Source organism: Podarcis cretensis (assembly GCF_951804945.1).
Source record: "Podarcis cretensis genome assembly, chromosome: 8".
NCBI classification, from domain to species: Eukaryota; Metazoa; Chordata; class Lepidosauria; order Squamata; family Lacertidae; genus Podarcis; species Podarcis cretensis.
The window spans coordinates 24,796,499-24,817,666 of NC_137177.1; the positions used below are offsets into that span (position 1 = coordinate 24,796,499).

The 21,168-nt window shown below is 46.1% G+C and overlaps 1 protein-coding gene across 9 annotated transcripts in view; it reads right to left on the reverse strand.

Annotated features, from left to right (window-relative positions):
- PTPRU (protein tyrosine phosphatase receptor type U) overlaps window positions 1–21,168 on the reverse strand; it is a 379,961-nt gene that overhangs the window by 112,279 nt on the left and 246,514 nt on the right. For all 9 annotated transcript variants that reach the window (XM_079985896.1, XM_079985895.1, XM_079985889.1 and 6 more), the window contains exons 9-11: window positions 17,114–17,223; window positions 12,226–12,427; window positions 214–316 (exon numbers count right to left, since the gene is read on the reverse strand). In XM_079985896.1, the coding sequence (XP_079842022.1) occupies window positions 214–316; window positions 12,226–12,427; window positions 17,114–17,223 (415 nt within the window). The remainder of the gene's footprint in view (window positions 1–213; window positions 317–12,225; window positions 12,428–17,113; window positions 17,224–21,168) is intronic.

Genomic DNA, 21,168 nt, shown 5'->3' on the forward strand with positions numbered 1-21,168 from the left:
GGGATGGATGGGAAGGATTAAGCCCTTTGCTAGTACCACAGTCATGACCCAAATCCAACCCACCTCTGGAACTGCAATTAATATTTATTTTAAAAGCAAGGAGGAGGGGAGAGAGAAAGCACCAGCAGGAAAAGGACAATCCCCCTTCCATTTCATAAATGAAGTTTTGTTGTCTCAAAACTGAGTCCCTTGAGTAGATGGGCTTTCCTGTACCTGATAGGGGCACCTCTGCCCTGCGCCGGCCTCAGCAGAATCGTGATGGTGCTCTCCGACTCTCCCAGAGGGGAGGGCATGTCCCCATAATCGAAGCTAGGAGCTAAAAAGGAAACCAAAAGACAGTGTTCAGAAAGGATATAAGCTCAAGCAGGACAATCCTGGAGCTGTTGTGACTTCCAAGCATAGTGATGTTTCATCAGAAATAGCAAGCCATGTATTGAACCCAGAGAGGTTCTGCATTTACATTGGTTTGAACTGATTTAAGGCAGTGCAAGTCCTCCTATAGATGCTCTGGTTGGGAGCAACAGCTATTTGATTCCTTCTTTACCAAAATTGTCTCCATCACCAGACATCATCATCATCATCATCATCATCTATTATTTATACCCCGTCCATCTGGTTGGGTTTCCCCAGCAACTTTGGGCGGCTCCCAACAGAATATTAAAAACACAATAAAAGATCAAACATTAAAAACTTCCCTAATCAGAGCTGCCTTCAGATGTCTTCTAAAAATCTGATAGTTGTTTATTTCCTTGACATCGGATGGGAGGATGTTCCACAGGGTGGGTGCCACTACTGAGAAGGCCCTCTGCCTGGTTCCTTGTAACCTCACTTCTTGCAGGGAGAAGGCCCTTGGAGCTGAGTCTCAGTGTCTGGGCTGAATGATGGGGATGGAGACGCTCCTTCAAGCCATCCAGATATATCAGAGAATGATATAAGACAGTGAGGTCTCCCCCGCCCCCATCAACCATGGCAAAGACCACATGTCATTTGGCTCTTCCCTTCTCAAAACTGCCTCCATCGGATGCCATTCCATCTGGTCCTCCCACTCCCAGTCCCTGGGTACATCAGTTAAGCCCTCTCTAGATGGTACTGCCATGAACAGGAAATACCAGTAGAATGGGGTCACATCTTTATCCCCACCACCATCATTGCAAGGCAAGGTTTTTTTCTGCTCCTGGGTTCTTGAGCTGAGAACTGTCTCTTAACGTTTGAGAAGTGTGAAAGCCCGCAGATAACTTGATCCCAATCTGCACACTAAACTGGAAGGTGCAGCACAGATTAGGCTGAATGGGAATTTGCCAAGATCATATTCCTCAAGAAGCCTAGGTGTAGCTGTTTCCCGCTGCCTAGAACAGCTTCTTGACAGAGCAGTTAGGTGGCCTCCTCTCCAGGTCATGAGCGCAATGAATCAGAAAGACAAATCCAATTGGTTCGTTTTAAATAACCGGCCTTCACCAAAACTCCCATGGCACTTTTTGTGGGGATGAATTATGAGCGCCAGCAACTGCCTCCTTCCACGTGGTAAACTGAGCCAGTTAGCATTCTTTGATGTGCATCTGAATCAGCTCTTGGATTCCAGATGTGACAATATTTCAGAGGGAGGCAAAGTCATGAATGTTTGGGGGACTGGGGGTTGCTCTTTGGGAGGGGGAAAAGTGTGTGCTGTGTGTAGGGCTGCCAAGTCAGGAGCATCCCAGACCCTGAGATGTCAGGGCCCAAATCTGAGATCTATGAGCAGCTTCTGGTGGTGTCAAGGAAGAAGAAGAAGAAGAGTTTGGATTTGATATCCCGCCTTTCACTCCCTTTAAGGAGTCTCAAAGCGGCTAACATTTTCCTTTCCCTTCCTCCCCCACAACAAACACTCTGTGAGGTGAGTGGGGCTGAGAGACTTCAAAGAAGTGTGACTGGCCCAAGGTCACCCAGCAGCTGCATGTGGAGGAGCGGAGACGCAAACCCGGTTCCCCAGATTAGGAGACTACCGCTCTTAACCACTACACCACACTGGCTCTCCAGTGATGTCACAATGTTGTCCCTGGAACCATCACAGTGTGGGCCCTGGAGATGGGAGTTAATTGGGAGTGGGGAGGGGAGGGGAGGAAGACAGCCCTCCCTCAAGTGTCTATGTTATCATTTTCACTCAGCTCCTGCCAGACTGAAGCCTGCAAGCTGTATGCACAATTTTCTTAACAATTCTTCTTATTATTAAAGGCACTCTTGCCCACCTGAAGATTCACTTGCCACCTGGAGGGGACCAGGCAAGCCTGGGGACTTCAGATCAGACCTAGATGTCTGGTAGCCCCAGCTGTATGGAACTGAGAACCCTCAGCTCTCTTTTCCTTGACTAGTTCTCTCCTTTTGAATAATGTCCCCGGCTTATGCCAACATAAAACGCTGCACCTCATTTCCATCCATGTCGCACACTGATTATTCTGAAAGCCATGGTTATCCCACAATTCTTTTTGCTCTGACAAGAGAAAGGGAAGAAAGGAAGGGGAAGGACATATTAATTGGCTCTGCTTCTGACAGAGTGAAAAACAAGGGGAGGGACAACATGCTGGCTGAAAGGAAAAAACTGGAAGGAGAAGCAGGAAGATGAAGTTCTTTGCCGAAATATGAAAGAATGGTGAAGGGTTGAGCAGCTGCTTTGCATGTAGAAGGACCCAGATTCAATCGCCAGGTACAGCTGGGAGTGTTCCCTGCCTGAAACTCTGGAGTGTCACCGGTAAAGGAGCTAATAGAATCATTAGTTTGCCGGAAAGTGAAAATGTACCTCCGCAGACCTTGCTTTGTCCAATGCCATCCCTTCAGCCAATGCAGCAAAACCTTTCCACAATTCCCTTGCAGAAACTCCCTGCCCCTCACTCTCCCTTTGCTTACAGCCTGCAGGTCCTGATTAATCAGCAGTCACTCAGGTCCACCTCCTGCTGCCTCCTAATTCCTGTGTCCCTATTAAAAAACATCTCAGCCAATTCAGCACTGTTAATAGCTATACCACAGACATTAGCAAACAGCCCTAAGTACTGTATGGCTTGTTAATGAAGCCCAATTAATCCCTTGTTTGTGCCTCTGCAAGGCAGAGTATTTTGTTTCCTCTCTGTAATCTTCCCCTTGGCATATATTATGGGGTGGCGGCGGCAGGGGGTTCTGTTATCTCTGCAGTAGACAATCTTCTAAAGAATGCCAGCTTTGCCTCCTCCTGAGAGCCAGCCTGGCCTCCTCTCTGTCTCCCAGAATGCCTGGCTGTTTGACTACAGACCCAAACTTCCCTCCCAGCTCTTCAGCCTTGGCACAACTAGGAGCTCATATGGCAGACTGTGGGCATTGATATGACTAGTTTCACTGCCAAAACTTGAAACAGAGAGAAAAAGAAAGGGCAATTGATGGGATCAGTAATAGTCTACTCATTTGGCAAAGAAGGACTCTGAAATCTGTCACTATTTCAAGTTCTGGGATCCCACTGCATCTTCTAATTGGAATGACATGCTTTGGGGTGCAATCTTTGCTATTTCCAATACAAATGAACTTGCTCTATACCTCCTGGACAAATGCATGGATTAGAATTTGTCCGTTCACTGATTTCCATGCTTCCTTAATGCTCTGATGCAGTACTCAGCATCAAAAAAGCATCAAAATAGGGCCCTAGGGTTGTCATACATTGTCTTTTTCCTGGACATGTCCTCACATTGTCTTTTTCCTGGACATCTCCTCTTTTTCAGGGGTATAATTTCTGTCCCAGAAGATTTTAAAAATTGGACAAAATGTCTGGGGTTTTCACCAAATGATAACGGCAGCCTGCCTTCTCCTGTGCAGCGGTTGCCCCGCACATAGCCATGGCTCAGTTGGGAACCACAGGTGTTGCAAGCAGCCTTGCTGCTCCAGCTTCTCTCTCGGGACTGTGTGACCTTGTCATCCATCTTAATCAACAGTAGGCAGCGGTGGCACATTTGAATGGAGTTTTGAAGGCAACGAAGGAGGACGGGCTGTTGGTTGATCGCCTGAGGACAGGTGAGTCATGGCAACACAGAATGCAGCCACCTCTGGGCAGGTACTCCTCTCCCTGCATCCCTGCCCAACTGTCTCTGTGAGGTCAGGATGCCACGGGGAAGCATGGAGAAGTGGAAGCAGAGGCAGAGGCTTCTTTTCCTTGCATACATATCATATGCACCCCCTCCTTGGGAGGAAAGGAAAACAAGCCTCATGTCACCCTCTGGAACCATTAGGAGAAACTCCCAGTTCCACTGGTGCAGGAGGATGAGGGTGGGGGTGATGTTGCAAACACACAAGTGATCCCTGTTTGTTCACTTCCTGCGTTGGTCCCTTCCAGTCAGTCCGCTGTTTGCATTCCTCGCCTGCCACCTCCTTCAAAGCTCCTTTGCTCAGTCCCTCCCTCCTCCAGTTCTTCCATTAGCGCCACCTCCTTCCCATGTAGGGAAGGAGCGGGGAGCACAAATATGTTTCTCTCCTCCTCCCCCCTCTCACTCCCATGTTTGCAGAAGGACGGGCTTGGAAATCGCTGCCACAGGCAACCCCATTCTCTGTGGGGTGAAGCGGACCAGCTGCTGTTACTGCTGAGGGTCCCATTCCCGCCCCTACCTCCCCATGTTGGTAGGGGTGTGATGGGGTCTGGAAATGATTCTCCTTTGTGCAATATGGAGAAGAGCATGGGTGCCTGTGATGCATAGCATTTGTGTGTTGTATCCATGGCCTTTTAAACGGTTGCTCTTCGTTGTGTGTCCTATTTTTTACTCTTCAAAATATTGCAGCCCTAAAATAGGCTTAAAGTTCATATTTTGGGAGACTGGAGCTGTGGAGGCCTTTGGATTTGGAGGAATTTTGAAACATGTCCTGAAATACCTTATGGATTTTAGATTTAACCATGGAGATTTGGTTGACCTGTCAAGAAGGAATAAAAGCACTGCTAGGTTGGAGCTTCCCCAAGATCTGCTCTTCAGTATCAAAGGAAGGAAAATAAGAACAAGATCAGTAGAAGACAAAGTAAAGTGCATGTATAAATATGAAGAAGACCTGCAGAAGGGACTTGGAAAAGAGTTAAGAGCTTCGGACAGAAGATCACCAGGTTGATGGACTATTTGGAATTGATGAATGACTGACAGTATCTGAGCCCAGGGAGAAGAGATGGTGGAAGAAGATTGGAAAAAGTTTAAAGTTTATTTTCAGAAATAGAAATATTGTAAAATTACTGAGTGTTAGAAAAATGTTGGAATGAAATCTTATGGCTTTAGTAGAAATGTTATAAGGAGTTAAGCATAAATAAGCATTATAGTATTAATGGAAAATAAGGGTAAAAATAAGTTAAGATATTTATATGACAGAAAATAGAGAAGGATGGAAAGGAATTGCTGAAACAATTAATAGAATACAAAAAGGGAGGTGAGAGGAGGTCGATGAAACAAGGGTATGAAAGATAGACTACTGAAATGGTATGATGTATGTTTTTAAATTGTTTTTGTTTTGTTTTGTTTAGGTTAATGTTGTGTTTTGTATTGTTTATATATTGTATTGTATTGTTTTTTCCCTTTCTTGTTTTTTTTCTTTTTGTCTTTTTTCTTCTCTTTCCTTTTTGTAAGTTTTAAAAGTAATAAATATTATTTTAAAAAAATAAAGTTCATATTTTGACATTTGGGAAACATTTAGAAGCATATATTTTAGGAGAAAATACTTAAATATGTGTTCAAATGCAAGTTATCATGTTGTTGAGGTTGCTGTTTTTCTCTTCAAAATCAGAGGTTAATGCAAAAAGAGGACAGAACAATGTAACAGATTGAAAATAAGAGTGATTTGCCCACCCTAATCCTGGCACCATCCAGAAAGAAACATTTGTCCTGTGCCTGGATATAAGATTTATTTCTTTTCCTGAAACAAAGGTTCATTGTCGTAATGGCAAAAGCATGCATTTCATGACATGTGCACACTCATGTGTAACTCGGATCCCTAATACACAGAGAAATGGGAGACTTGGTGCTCTTCTGATACAAGAAATGCAAACCTAAGTAGAGGCCTGATCGATCAGGCCAGAAGTCCATCTAGCCCAGGAGTCTGTTCTCACAGTGGCCATCCAGATGCCTCAATAGGAAATCCAGGACCTGAGCTCAACAGCTCTTGAAATTCCCAGCAACTGCCTCTGACAGTGGGGGAGATAACATGGCCATCATAGCTAGCAGCCATTGATTACCTTATCCTCCATGAATTTGCCTAATCCTCTTTTAAAACCACCCAAGCCGGTGATCATCGCTTTATGTTGTGCTGTAGTCACTCTGTGCATTGACTGGATCATTTCTCAACACTTTCAGGCTGCAATCCTAAACTCGGGAGTAAACCATGTTGGATACTATGGAATAGGATTGTAACGCAAAATGCATCGCTGTAGAATTTCAGTGATTTCAACAACTTCACTGGTTCTATCAGTGCAAAGAGATCCAAGATTTTAAGAACTATGGTATTGCTGCTTCCTTTAAAAAAAAAAAAAAAATGATCAAAACCGAAAGCTAATCTCTTCATCTTCAGGCAATGTTAATCCTATGTTCCAGAGATGGAACATCTATTTATTTGTGGGACAGGTGACTTTCCTCTGACAAGTTCGTGCCAGCAAAAACAATTGCTCTTCCACGGCTCAGTGACTAGAGAGCATCTTTTGCATGCAGAAAGCCCCAAATTTAATTTCTGGCATTTCTACTTAAAAAAGATGTTGTGTAGCAGCTGATAGGAAAGGGCAGGAAGCCACAAATCCACTTGTCAGCTTGTCAGAGGTGAGTGCATCCAGTCCTACAGTGAGCAGGGCACCCAGCACTCCACAGATCCATTCCTGAGAAAGGTCATTTTCACTGCAGCTTTTGAGTAGGTAAGAAACAACCAGAAGAAATGACTCTCCAAACTTTGGGGAGGATGTGAGGGAAAGGAGACATAGCTTTGATGGGAATGTCCAATGAACTGATGGCAACTGAACAGGAATAAGACCTTAGGAATGGGTCAGTGTGTCTGGCTGCTAACTAGAAGGTTGGTGGTGTGAGTGCAGCGATGGCTTTGGGCAGAATTCCTGCATCGCAGAAGGTTGTATGAGAGGACCCTTAGGGTCCCTTCCAACTCTAGAATTCTCTGTTATATCAGAGAACAGCTCAGTGGAAATATTGACCCCATGTACGACAGCTGTGAAAAAGGCGAACTCCATGTTAGACTAGAGATCATTAGGAAAGGAACTGGAAATACAACTGCCAATGTTCTGATGCTGTTGTACAAATCTATGGTACAACCACATTTGGAATCCTGAGTACAGTTCTGGTCGCCTTACTTCAGAGAGGATACTGCAGAGCTGGAAAGGGTTCGGCAAAGTGCAGCCGGAATGATGAGGATGGAGTGACTGCTCTGTGAGCACTTGGGACTTTTTGTGGGATGTGAAACACAAGAACAGTCAAGTACAACATTCCTAGAGTGAACATGTTTATACACGGGGAGGAATGTTTGTCCAGCCAGCAGGTAAACTTCCTGTTTCCTTCTGGGCTGGGACAGGCTTCCTCTGCATGTGACTAGAGGTGGGCATGGCCTCACCTGTGCAGGTAACAACAAAAGCACAGGGCAGGGCAGCCCTCTTTGACTACATGCATTGAAGAAGCAACATCTGCTTTGCCAAAGATGCTCTCTTGGACTCCAGCCACACACACATGCTTATCACGTTAAAAGCAAACAAAATCAAGTCTTTGTGTCTGTGGCATCAGCATCCATCTGACCTACACAAGATCTATCTCCCTAAATCGTCAACTTCAGTGCAGAAAAAGCACACTCAAGGTCCTGTGCTGTTTAATGAAAAACACAAACTCTCCTCGCTCAGTGATGCCACCTTATCTATTCCACCTCAGACAACATTTCCCACTCATGCAGATAATATCATTTCTCTGAGACTGTTTCTAGGAAGACACAGGGCCGGCAGCATTCAATTTCTCCTTTCCCAGACCACCCCCACTAATAGATCCCATCAAAGCCGCTCCACTGAGTTAGGAAATGTGTTCCAGAGCAAAAGCCCCCGTAATGTAAACAAGGCAGCTTTTGGACCGCCATGCAAGTAAATTATCCAGCAGGGTTGTAAAATGTAATGCATACTGTTTCCCCCCCCCATTTGAATTCTGACTGCAGGGTAGCTGGGAAAGGAGGAGGGGGCCTCTGGAGCATGAAGAATCCATTTCAAGGGAAAGCATATTTAAAGGAATCAGAGCAGTGGGATGTGTGGTTACCCTGATGGTTCAGCTGCACTGAGTTGCCACTCATCCCGATTGCCAAAGAACGGCTGGAGCTGTGACATCTCTCTCTTGCAACACATCCTATACCAGACTATCCTGGCCTCACACATGTCATAGCTGTGAGGTACAAAGGAAACATGATCTGGAAATAGCAACAGTCTTTCTAGACGATTGGTGCATTTGTGCAACAATTGCTCAGTTGCTATTCATTGCTCCAAAGAAACCCAACATCTTCCCATCAGAAAGCACTTGTGCAGCAGATGCACTCCATTTTTCCTACTGAATTACCCATGACTTGATGACCTTGCCATATACAGAAGACTTGGATGAAGATAAGGTAGAGGCTACTTCCTCAGGGGGGAGTACCACTAGTACTATATTCAGGGTCCTTCTGGCTGAAAGACACAACCCTTCCACCATCCTCTAGGATGAAGGGTCACAAGCTGTACATGTGTCTCCCCAGCCTCACAGAAGATCAGCTTCTCCAGGGAGGCAGATCCTATTACACTTCAGACCTTTTTCAGTCTACATGAGGTTTCAGTGGCTATGGCTTCCAGCAGAGGCAACATCTCTTGCAGTTGTCTTAGCAGGTGCACATGGAGCTGTCCAAGGTCCTGTATGCTCTCAGCTCATAACTGAGCACTATCCGCTTCCCAGGAGAGCCTCAATCACCCACAGAATGAAGCAGCACCTCTCAAAATCACAATGATTTGTTGCTGGGGCAATGCAGTCCTCATCGTGAACTGCATCCATTAAAGGTCATGACCCACCAACCAGAGCCTGGCCTGGCTGAGTCACAAGGGCCTGTGGACCCTTCCTTCTTAGCTGTTCAGGATGACCTCCACTATAAGGCCTAGCAGTTGTGAGGGATGCAGCTGTGTCAGGGCTGAGTTGTAGGCAGTTATCATAGTGGAGCTCCAGGAACCAGAAATCCCATGTTGTGCCAGAGGGAAAGTTTAGCAAAGAACCAAAGCTGAGAGACAAGAGTCAATGCCAATGAACAAAGCCAGGAGTTCAATCCAAAGAGCATACTGAAACACACCACACCTAGGAAAGCCACTCTTATCTAGGCAAAGTCCCAGCCCAAACAGACCCTCCCCAGCCTAGAAGGATTCAACGGTTTGAGTAGAGACAGTCTACAGCCTAAGAATATTTTTCTTCCCATAGAGATGCTCCAAACTACAGTTCAGGGGACTTACACATGGAGTCAAAGGTTCCTAGCAGGAACTCTGGGGTCCCAGCCCAGAAGCTCCCGCTGCAGCAACTGGGACAAAACAGTAAACATGACTACAATAATCCAAAGGTTCAAAAGTTCACCACCTCCACCCCTGCACTGCAATGCGGGGGTGCATTTATTTGACTGCAGGTCCCTGGTCAGAGTAAGTGTGACCATCATACAAAGTAGGAAGGGGAAACTGGGTTTGCTTTCATTACTTGTGAATGTTTTAAGCCGCACTGTAACAAAAAGCCAGCTTTGGGTCTGGAAAGCTTTCTGAGAGAACTACTTGGAGGCATTTCGCTGGTTTAAATTCAGCAGCAGTCAGTATTGGAGCACAAAATGTTAGCATTCAGTGGCTGTTGGAGAGCCAGTAATCACAGAATGGTGAAGCTGGGTGAGACCACAAGGGACCCCAATCCTCTGCAAAAGGAGGATTTCTAGGACTCGAATTGCAGGATGCTTTTGCATACCAAGTCTACGGCCTGTTGCTTCTTGCATACCAAGCAATATATGTGTGATACAGGCTATGGTGAGAAAATCCTGGCTTTCGGCACAGTTCTCAATAGGCTGCCAGGCATCAGACCAATGCCCCTCGGCCACTAACTAGCTGTACTTCTCTGAAGGTTTCATGGATGGGCCAATAAGCAAAGAGGCTTTGAAGACTGAGCCATACTCTCTCTGTGTGTGTGCATTTCCAAGAAACAAAATATGTACAGCAACTTCACACGCCATTTCTTTGGCGTGATGAAAATGCTCTTTGGTTGCACAGTTGTGGCGTCAGTCCATCACTGATGCCAGAAGCTGAGTCAGCAACACCACCAAGGTGTCCACGTTCTACCAATGTCCGCATCTCCTTGGGACAAAATCAAATGACGAAAACCAAAGAAAATCCACATAGCATAATTTTGTACTCCCAGTTTGGTATCGACTGATTTTGTTTGAAAGCCTGCTTGGAACCATCGATGGGCGTTTCCCAGAAAATGTTGGATCAGAAAATTTTCCAGAAAATAACCCTATGGAAAGTAACCTAATTTGCATTGAGAAATTTTCAGTTAGCACTGGGAAATTTTCTGATGCCCTGGAGAATGTGCTAATTTAGCATGTTTAATTTAGCATTGCTTGCAGTTAATAAATAAAGCTCAGAACTTAGAAACTGCTAAGCTGGCCTCAAACTGTATTTGCAATTCGCTTGCAATTCTGGTGCCTAATGAACTGAAGAAATGGGAGAATTTTCCACAGAAAAATAAAGCGCTGGAAGCATTTTACTCAGAAAGTTTTCCATGCCACGTTGCTGCTCAAACCTCCACCTGCTTGCCATGGAGACTGGTGTGAACAGGATCTTCTGATCACATCATTAATGACTACGGGCTTGTTTCTGCACGACTGATTTAGTGAGAAAGAGAGAAATTCATAAAAACAATTTTTGCCTGAGGTGGAGGAGCAAATATACACCACAATGCCATTCTTCCACCACACTGCTGTTGGCTTTCAGCTGGCCAGGTGCCACAGCACCAAGGACAAAAGGCTGAGGGGGCCACCACCCAGCCACACTCATGGCTGCATCTAAATCAGTGGTTCTCAACCTGTGACCCCAGATGTTGTTGGACTACAACTCCCATCATCTCTGAGCTCTGGCCTTGCTAGCTAGGGGTAATGGGAGTTGTAGTTCAACAACATCTGGGGACCCACAGGTTGAGAAAGGCTGATCTAGATGGATAGAGTGGCCCCTGAAGCACCCAATTCCCACAGTACTTTCCCCAAATCCCATGAGAATGCCAAGCCTGTTGTGATGTTTTGCAAGACTTGGCCACTTCTTACAAGACTCGAATAAGGACTATATGAGGTTTGCTTGACCTGACTCTGTGGTAGGCTGTAGGACTACTACTTGCTTTTCTTATTCCATGAGTCCAATTCTAAATTTAGAACACACTGGACTTCTGATCCCATAATTGGGAGCAAGACAGAGAACATATGCCTTCGCACTCCTTCTGTAACCCTGCGTATGCTCACCATAGGAAACTCTTCATCTATATCCGACAGTGGCAGCAAACAACCACCACCACCACCAATCTCACTCCAGACCTTTACATATGCCTTTCCTCACTTCCATTTGTAACTCCAACAGCAGCATACCAGTTACCAGGGAACTTGGGAAATGTAATGTTCCCGGGGCACCTTAGCCCACAAAGGAAGTTTCTGTTGCTAACTAAGTAATTACAAGCTTCAGTGGGATCACTATTTAGGACTGCAATGCCAAAGCTGTGAGATGGAAGTGAGGGCAGGGAATATCCTGCTGGAATTGCTGCAGAGGGAACAATTAAAATAAGGCCATGTCAACTAGAAAAGAAAAAGGAATAGAAGTGTGCAGAAAAGATAGGTGAAATCTGGAGGAGAAGCCGGGGTAGGGTGGGGGAAGAGAGTGAACTAGAAAGCTAGAATTGTTAATACAATCCCTTTGCATTAGCAGCTGGCGTGAAGCCTTACAACAGTGCCATGATCACATAGGGGTGTGCTTGTCAGCAGAAAGCCAGCTCATCACACACATCATTTTTGCTAAAAAACGAAACGAAAAGAAAAGAAAAGAAAAGAGGGGAAAAAGAATGACTTCCACGGGCTTGCCAGATGTTCTCACTACATCCAAACCACATCCCATCCAATTTGCAATGGCAGACACCCAAAGAACTCCAGGACAAGTTGTAACTTTGAGCAAAGCCTAGATGAAAAAACAACAGCCGTTTTGCTCTTCTTGCCACCAACCTGAGATGTTAGTGGTGATCTCAGTCAGAGCCGTTTGGCCAAATCCCTTGCCAGTCCGTGCCCGCACTGAGAAGAGGTAGGTTGTCCCAGGATGCAGGTTGGAGAAAACATGGTAAGTTTCATTTCGGAGCTTGGAGACGGTACGTCGTGGGCCAGGGACATTGACTGCTGGGTCAGAGGATTCAATGCTCTGGTAGCTGATCTAGGAGAAATGGATATACTTTAAGAAAATGTCAGCATCAGAATACAGAAACAAATCTGGTGAAGAATTGTTGTTGTTGCAATTATTACCTGCCCTTCATCGCAGGGTCCCAAGACGGGTTGCAACAATCGAACACACACACACACACACTGGCTCTATTTGCATGTAATTTAGTGCTTCAGGCACCAGGCCTGTTGGAAGACCAACTCTGCATTTTAAAGATGTCTGCAGACATGATGTGAAGGCTGGCAACATTAACCCTGCCTTGTGGGAATCCCTTTCAGATGACCGCAGTGCCTGGAGACAGACACCCCAGCTTCAATGTCTCTCCCTTACTGGTTTCTACAGCCACAGCAGGCACTGCAGCTCTCCAACGGTTTGACTTTACCTCTGATGGCACACTCTTCTATTTCCTCTCAAGACAGACTGATGCCAACTAGACACTTTGAAGGGGACAGCATGCCTACAAATGTCATCCACTTCTGCCAAAAGGGCAGAATCTGGGGATAACAAAGCTTCCTCCCCCTTTCTCTTTCTCTTTCTCTTTCTTTCGCACAGTAGACTTAGCCTTGGACCATGAGCTGAACTGTGTAGCCTTCTAAAGCACAGCACAGAGGAAGTATGTTTTCCAAAGCTCTGGATCAAGGTCTGAACTTAATTCTTTGATGGGTGCACATCCTTAATATTAATTAGTTTGCCATTTCTGCTATCAGTCAGAGTAGGCAATATATTAGAATGTCAAGGAAGATGAACCAATGGAATAAAATGGGATATGTGCAGTTTCCTATGTTTCAAAAACAGTAGAATGGAAGCCCAGTGCACCAACAAGGAGGCCCTTTCACTGGTGTTTTCCAGAGGCAGCATTATTATTATTATTATTATTATTATTATTATTATTGCCTTTCTTTCTTTCTTTCTTATGATGTGTAACAGAAAGCAGGGGCTGAACTCACCTGGAAAGCCATAACAAATCAACCGTAGAGATTCAGTGAAAGATTGTGCCCTAGTTCTCAGTAGGGTAGTTGGCAAGATACTATCTGGACTATCAGTTCAAATTCCAAGCAAGGGCTCACCACTCACCAGTGACCAAATGTTCCAATATACCAGTGGTAGGGAACCTTGGGCCACATTCCTGCATGAGCCACTTTCCAAGGGTCACATGCCAGCTGCCAGCAAGGACAGAGGCAAAAGTTTATTTGGCCAGAGACAGAAATTTGTGTGTCCAGAGGCCAAAGTGGGTGGCTGTGATGTTACTCTGACCTTTTCTCCTGGTGTTAATCAGCACATCCAGTGAGGATGATCAGGAGCAGGGGAGGGCAGTCAGTCAGATTCCTTTTTCCTCTCCTCCCCTCTCCCCACACCCCAACTCACGCTCTATATGCTTCTGGTATAGAGGGGGAGCCAATCAATTGTGATCCCCTGCCTGGAGTCTCAAGTGGTACGTCCAGAAACAAAATTTATCACCACGGTGAGAATGGGGCCAGCCTGAAAACTTTTAGAAAGGGAAATGAAAAGCTGCTTGAATTCTGCATTCTAAACAATGGGGTTTGGAAGGAACTATAAAGTTGTCCTTAATCTCCGAGACTGTAAAACATGTCTCTGGAATTACAATGGAGCCTGTGTCAATTCTCCGGGAGGCAGCATTCAGCCCAAGGCAGGGCAGTCAGAGCAGCACAGAGATAAGAATCAGCTTTCTTCACGCCGCTGTTTCTGCGCTCTAATAATTTTTGTTGATGCCAGAGAGGGCAGAAAAGCAGAAAAAAAGAGATAAGAGAGGGCTTTTTTTGCCTGGCTGCATTTGGGAGGGGATGTGGAAGAATTCCCCCCCCCAAAAAAAAAGCGCACCACACAGCTAGCCTCATTCAAGAAACTATCAAAAGACAATGTATCCCTTTTCTCTCCGCTTTGAATGGAGATGACAATGCCTCGCTGAGAAAAAAAGCAACCTCTACCCATTGCTTAAGCCTAGCCTGACATGCAAAGGCCTATCACCAGGTGTGCTGTTGCCTGAGATGTCTGCCCTGGCATGACAGCTTGCAGAATTTCTAGAGCTGTCAACTGGCTCCACACCAACATCCAACCCTATACACAATCGAGGTAGTTGGGGAACCTGCTTCCCCCAAGGAATTCTGGGGACTGTAGTTTGTTAAGTGTGTCGAGAGCTGTTAAAAGTAAAGGTAAAGGTACCCCTGCCCGTACGGGCCAGTCTTGACAGACTCTGGGGTTGTGCGCCCATCTCACTTAAGAGGCCGAGGGCCAGCGCTGTCCGGAGACACTTCCGGGTCACGTGGCCAGCGTGACAAAGCTGCATCTGGCGAGCCAGCGCAGCACACGGAAACGCCGTTTATCTTCCCGCCAGTAAGCGGTCCCTATTTATCTACTTGCACCCGGGGGTGCTTTCGAGCTGCAGGGTGGCAGACGCTGGGACCGAGCAACGGGAGCGCACCCCGCCGCAGGGATTCGAACCGCCGACCTTTCGATCGGCAAGCTCTAGGCGCTGAGGCTTTTACCCACAGCGCCACCTGCGTCCCTGTCGAGAGCTGTTAGGGGAATCTTAACAAACTACAGCTCCCACAATTATTTTGAGAAGCCATGACAGTTAAGGAGGTATAAGAGGGTATGACGATGTATTTAAATTTGTATACCGCCCTTCATTCATAGATCTCAAGGAGGTTCACAACATAAAATTACAATATAAAAACCACACAATGCATAATAAAACAAGAACAAGAACAAACTAATGATGGATGTGACCTTGCTATAGTCTACTGCACTGGTTTCCAGTCTATTTCCAGACTCAGTTCAAACTACTGGAAATAAACTAGACAGACTTAAACAGTTTGGCATTAGGTTACCCAATGGATTGCCTAATCTCACACAAATACCTGCATGGTGATCTTTTGAGACCACCACCCACCCACCCAATGACATCTGGCAGGTGGCAGGTGGATCCCAAAGAGAGGGCCTTTTCTGTGGTGGCACCCTCCCAGCTCTCCTACCATCCACTTTGGGATCTTTCTGGCACCAGGTAAAAACACTGAGTTGTTTCCAACTAAGTTCTGTGCAGAGTAGAGCCATTGAAATTAAGTCACCCATGTTAGCAATGCCCATGAATTTCAAGGGGTCTACTCTGAGTAGGACTAACATTGGTTACTAATCCCACACGCCTCCTGTCCCCGGTTTTTCAGGAAGTGTTTTAGAGTTCCAAAGATCTCTTAACCTGCCATGGTCCCCGTCTTGCTGGTTTTATCGTAGTTTTGGATTGTTCTGGTTTTCTTCTGCCCTAGATTTAAGGTCTCGTTCTATTTTATGTATTTTAAGCTTTATTGCAAACCACCCTGAGAATGTTGATTTTGGGGTGCTGTGGAAATGTAACAAACAAGCAAACAGGCACTTCTTTAAAAACCTGCAGAAAAGCACCATCTGAAAAGAGGCAGCCTCCCTTCTGTCTCACACAGGAGAGAATCTTTCTTCCACAAGATGATGCCTGCTGCCACACACAAGCACATAATCTAAAGTTTGCCTATTGCTTCAAAAAAAATTGTTTTTCTTCATATGGACATTTCATTGATAAGTTAATAGAATGAATATCATGCAGTTAATAGGTAAAAGGCAAAGGTAAAAGACCCCTGGACGGTTAAGTCCAATTGAATTTGACTAAGCTCATCTCTGCTTTTCAGGCCCAGGGAGCTGATGTTTGTCTACAGACAGCTTTCTGGGTCATGTGACTAAACCACTTCTGGAGCAATGGGATGCTTTGCACTGGTATGCTTTCAAACTGTTAGGTTAGCAGAAGCTGGGACAGAGCAATGGGAGCTCACCCCGTCACACAAACCGCAGACCTTCCGATCAGCAAGCCCAAGAGGCTCAGTGGTGCCCTGATCATAAATATGATGTAGTTAATACACTTGGCTTGACTACTGCAACATGAGCACTTGGGGCTGCCCTGGAAAACTGTCTGGAACTGTAAAAGGATGCAAAATGTTGCCATCAGAAATATGGCCAACTGATCATATTACTCCAGTGTTGTCTGATGTCCACAGGTTGCATATTGTTTCTACACGCAAATCAAGGTGCTGCTTCCTACCTGTAAAGCCATAAATGCTTGGGGAACTAGATACCCAAAGGGCCATGAGATATATTGAAAGATCACACTCCACCATGCATCAAACTTCTTGCATTCTGATTGACAGCTGAGGTCCTGTTTGGGAGCTCACTCTGGCTGAAGATTGGAGGATATCTATCAGGTGGAGGAGTTTCTCAGTGCACAGACTACCCCCCCCTCCAGAGGGACCACCTAACCATGATGCTGTGCATCTTCAGACACCAAATAAAGAGTTGACTCTGCAATAAGCATACAGATTCTACTGAAATTCTTTTTTGCTGTTGAATTTTGCTTCAGCAAGCATATCTGTTTCCATTTTATTTTTTTTAGCTGGTGCTTATCTCCAGCTGCTGTGGATTCGGTGGATCTGTTGCCAGCTCAGCCTTGGGTTTTTTTCCGGTTTTTTAACTGTACTGTTTCTTGCATTTGACGTGTTCCTGTTTCTGTGCTTTGTATAGCAGCCACTTTTGTGTTTATTCAGAAAGATAAAGCAGAATGTAATAGCAAATACATAAAATAAATAAGATCTCTTTAATGCTGGTAAAAAGTCAAGGAATCCCCAAAAGGGCTTTACAACATACCTCGTACTGTGTGATGAGGCCATTGGGCTCCACTGGTTCCTCCCATTTCAGAAAAATCATGTCCTCCAAGGGGGTGAATGTGAGGGACTCCGAAGCAATGCCTCCGGGGACTGGAACAAGGAAGGGTTTCGGGAAGAAAAGTGGTTGGGTGGGTGTCAAAATGCAGTCTTGTCAAGACAGCTTTCCTTACAGCTCCTTAACTACAACAAGGGAATATCATGAACACAAACATTTCCCCAAACTGGCAATGTTTAAAGTTGCTCCCCACAGATGTACTGTTTTCACAGCCTAACAACTACACCAAGAAATATCATGGGGCACAACTGCACCCCCAAATGGGCAATGTTCCATTCCGAGTTCCATCCCAGCGCTCTGTTAAGCTTTCCATATGTTGGTCATTATATATTAATGAGGCAGTATTTAAATACACAGCCCCCAGTCCACCCAAGCATACACACACACCATCTGTTTGCTGAGACTGTATGTTCCTGGGAGGAATATACTATGGATCTTCCCCAGCATTGGAAACCAGCAGTCAGAACACCGAAGGGAGCCATGGAATGATGGCAAGATTCCACATGCACAAAGTGTGCTTAAGGATATAAGAAGAGCCCTGCTGGAACAGGTCAAAGGCTCATCTAGTCCAACATCCTGTTCTCACAGTGGTCAACTAGTATTCAAGGGCATACTGCCTTTGACAGTGAAGGTAGAACATAACCATTGTGGCTACTGAAAAATGATAGGCGTATCCTCCAACAACTTGTCTTGCATGCAGAGTCTGACATTCTTTGAAATGGGAGTCATTTTGGACTCGCAGCTGTCCATGGAGGTGCAGGTCAATTCTGTGCCCAGGGCAGCTGTTTATCTGCTCCATCTGGTATGCAGGCTGAGACCCTACCTGCCAGCAGACTGTCTTGCCAGAGTGGCGCATGCTCTAGTTATCTCTCGCTTGGACTACTGCAATGTGCTCTATGTGGGGCTACCTTTGAAGGTGACCCAGAAACTACAACCAATCCAGAATGCGGCAGCTAGACTGGTAACTGGGAGAGGCCGCTGAGACCATATAACACCAGTCTTGAAAGACCTACACTGGCTCTCAGTACGTTTCCGAGCACAATTCAAAGTATTGGTGCTGACATTTAAAGCACTAAACGGCCTTGGTCCAGTATACCTGAAGAAGCGTCTCCACCCCCATTGTTCTGCCCGGACACTGAGATCCAGCGCCGAGGGCCTTCTGGTGGTTCCCTCACTGCGAGAAGCCAAGTTACAGGGAACCAGACAGAGGACCTTCTTGGTGGTGGCACCTGCCCTGTGGAACATCCTCCCCCCAGATGTCAAAGATAAAAACAACTACCAGATTTTTAGAAGACATCTGAAGGCAGCCCTGCTTAGGGAAGCTTTTAATGTTTAATAGGTTATTGTATTTTAATATTCCATTGGAAGCCGCCCAGAGTGGGTGGGGTATAAAAAATTGTTATTGTTGTTCTTGTTGTTGCAACATCCTGTGGCAAAGATAGGACCCATGTTTCCACACACACACACCATCTTCCAAGTACAACAGACAGGATCTCCCTTTGCCCCTGGAATTTATTGACTCAATAACCTTGCCAAGTAGGTTAGGCTGAGAGATGGTCACCTCAAAGTCACCCAGTGAGCTGTGGAGTTGAGAAGGCATTTGAACCCAAGTCCCACCACTCCTAGTCAGACACTAACCCAGGATAGCCAACACGGTGTCCTCCATACATTGTAGGACTACAAGCCCCATCAACCCCAGCTATCACACCCAGTGGCCAGGGATGATTGGAGTTGTAGTCCAATAGGGGCTAGCACTGCTCTACCCATTACATCACACAGGCTGTGGGAAAGTCATCTTGATCCAAGGAATGAAACTTCCCTGTCAACTTAGGTTGCAAACATAAATTTCAGCAGCCAGAGGAGGGAGAAATCACACCATTACTGAACTGCGTTTGCATAATCCAGAGCACTCTGGGTTGATCACTGCAGACTGAGCCCTCAATCCTCCACAAATTAGCACTCAGGCAAATACATGCCTGGTGAATCGGCAGGCGACTCTCGCTCATGTTTATTTTATGGGGACAGCTTAATTGCCTTTTGCTGAGCCAAGGCAGTCAACCCGCTAACTAAAGGCAAGACAGGAGAGGATGAGGAGAGATGAGAAGGAGGAGGCTGCATATCTGAGCAGTGTCAGGAAGGGTCTGATGCACGCAAGCCCAGTTGGATCCCAGCGCTCAGTTTTGTCCTGCTACACCAATTAGGTCAGACAGTGAGCTGCACAGCTCTGTGAAAGAGCATCTATCTTGAATGTTCAATTCCTGGCATCTCTGGATAAGGCTGGGAGTGTCCCCTGCCAGTCAGTGTAGACAATACTGAGCTAGATGGACCCATTTTCTGATTTGGCAGGAGGAAGCTTCCTAGTGTGATCTAGACTGGGAATAAGGGACCTGTGCTGCCATCCAGATGTTTCAGGACTCCAGTTTCCTTCAGTCCCTGGCACGCCCCACGGAAGGATGTCTAAGAGAGAATGCAGCCCTCAGGCTGAAAAAGTCTCCACAACCTAAAGGAAGAAGGCAATGGAACAGGCAGCAGTGCCAGCAACAAGGAAAAGCTGGGTGAGCTCTAGAAGGGTTCCTGCAGTGGTGTCTCTTGCCCAAGGGCCCCCAGAACCTGTAGCCAGGGCCACCACCCAAACTCAGCACTCTTGGACAGCTTTGAAAGTCCATGTGCCCTGGGCAAGGCCAATTACATGGATATTGTCCCTCACCCATTTCTCTGGCCCTGGCAGAGCCAACTGACAGTGGCGACTGAGCCTCAGAAGACAAGCTGCCACTGTGAATTTCTGATAGTGGTCTGGAGGGACTCAACACCAACATGCAAACAGAGAGGAAGCTGTCTTACACTGAGCTCATCAAGTTCAGTATTGTCTACACTGACCAACATGGCTCTCCAGGTTTTCAGGCAGGGAGATGATCCCAGTGCTACCTGGAGATGCCAGGAATTGAACCTGGGACCTTCTACATGCAAGATGGGTGTTCTAGCACTGAGCTATGGCCTTTCCTCCCAAATGCATTGTGGGAAATGTAAAATGGCAGGCAGATTGCTATCGCCCTCTGTAGTTTGTAGTGTTTCTCTCTGCAGCTGGCAATCCTTCAGGGGTCGGTGATGGTGAAGGATGTTGGGAAGGGGGCTTCACATGGAGCTAGCCCTCACTGTACCTTCTCTCAGATATTTTTGACATGGGCCTCAATCCATATTAATCAATTTGTTATCCCCCCCTCCCTTGTGAACCCAGTCCTGATGGTTCACACTAGCACCTGGCATTAGGCTTCTGCAAACACACCATATTCTGCCAGGAAGGATGGAGTTTCTGCCATTTACTCAGGCCTGGAGCTTTCGTAACCAGCTGCTCCAACACCCACTGACGGGGGCCTTGCGTAAATCTCTAATCTCCAGGCAATTTGCCTGGATTAGTGGAGCCCTGTCATTCCCTCTAATTATCAACAACCCACAATAATAACAATGACAAACAACAAGCAAAAGAGCCATAACTAGGATCAATATTCACTGATTTAGCACAGATTCCCCCAGCCCGCCTTTCATTCCCCTTTCTCAAGGATGTCATTAAGGAGGAACAGACCAGGCAATTGCTTTGCAAAGATCACTATTCACAAACAGTATCATCTGCCACACAAGCTTTACAGCAGCCTCTAATTTTAGGCAGAATCGAGTGATTATATTCTCTTTAGGAGAAGGAAAAGCAGAAGGGGGAGAGAAAGAAGCAAAGCCCTTCGACTCCACAGACAGGGGCAGGGGCAAGGTACAAACAGCAGGATGGGGAAGTCCAAAAGCATTATTCAAAACCACCTCGGCAGAAACAGGCTTTAGGGGTTATGTGAATAATACTGTTTGCATTAAAGCTATAATTCACTTTATTGTGATCATGGGGGCTTTGTCAGACTCTGCGGTTGGATTGCAAAGGCTGGAGGTCTGTAATCTGTCTGCCGGAGCCAAGCTGAACAGTCCCTGGAAATGAAATA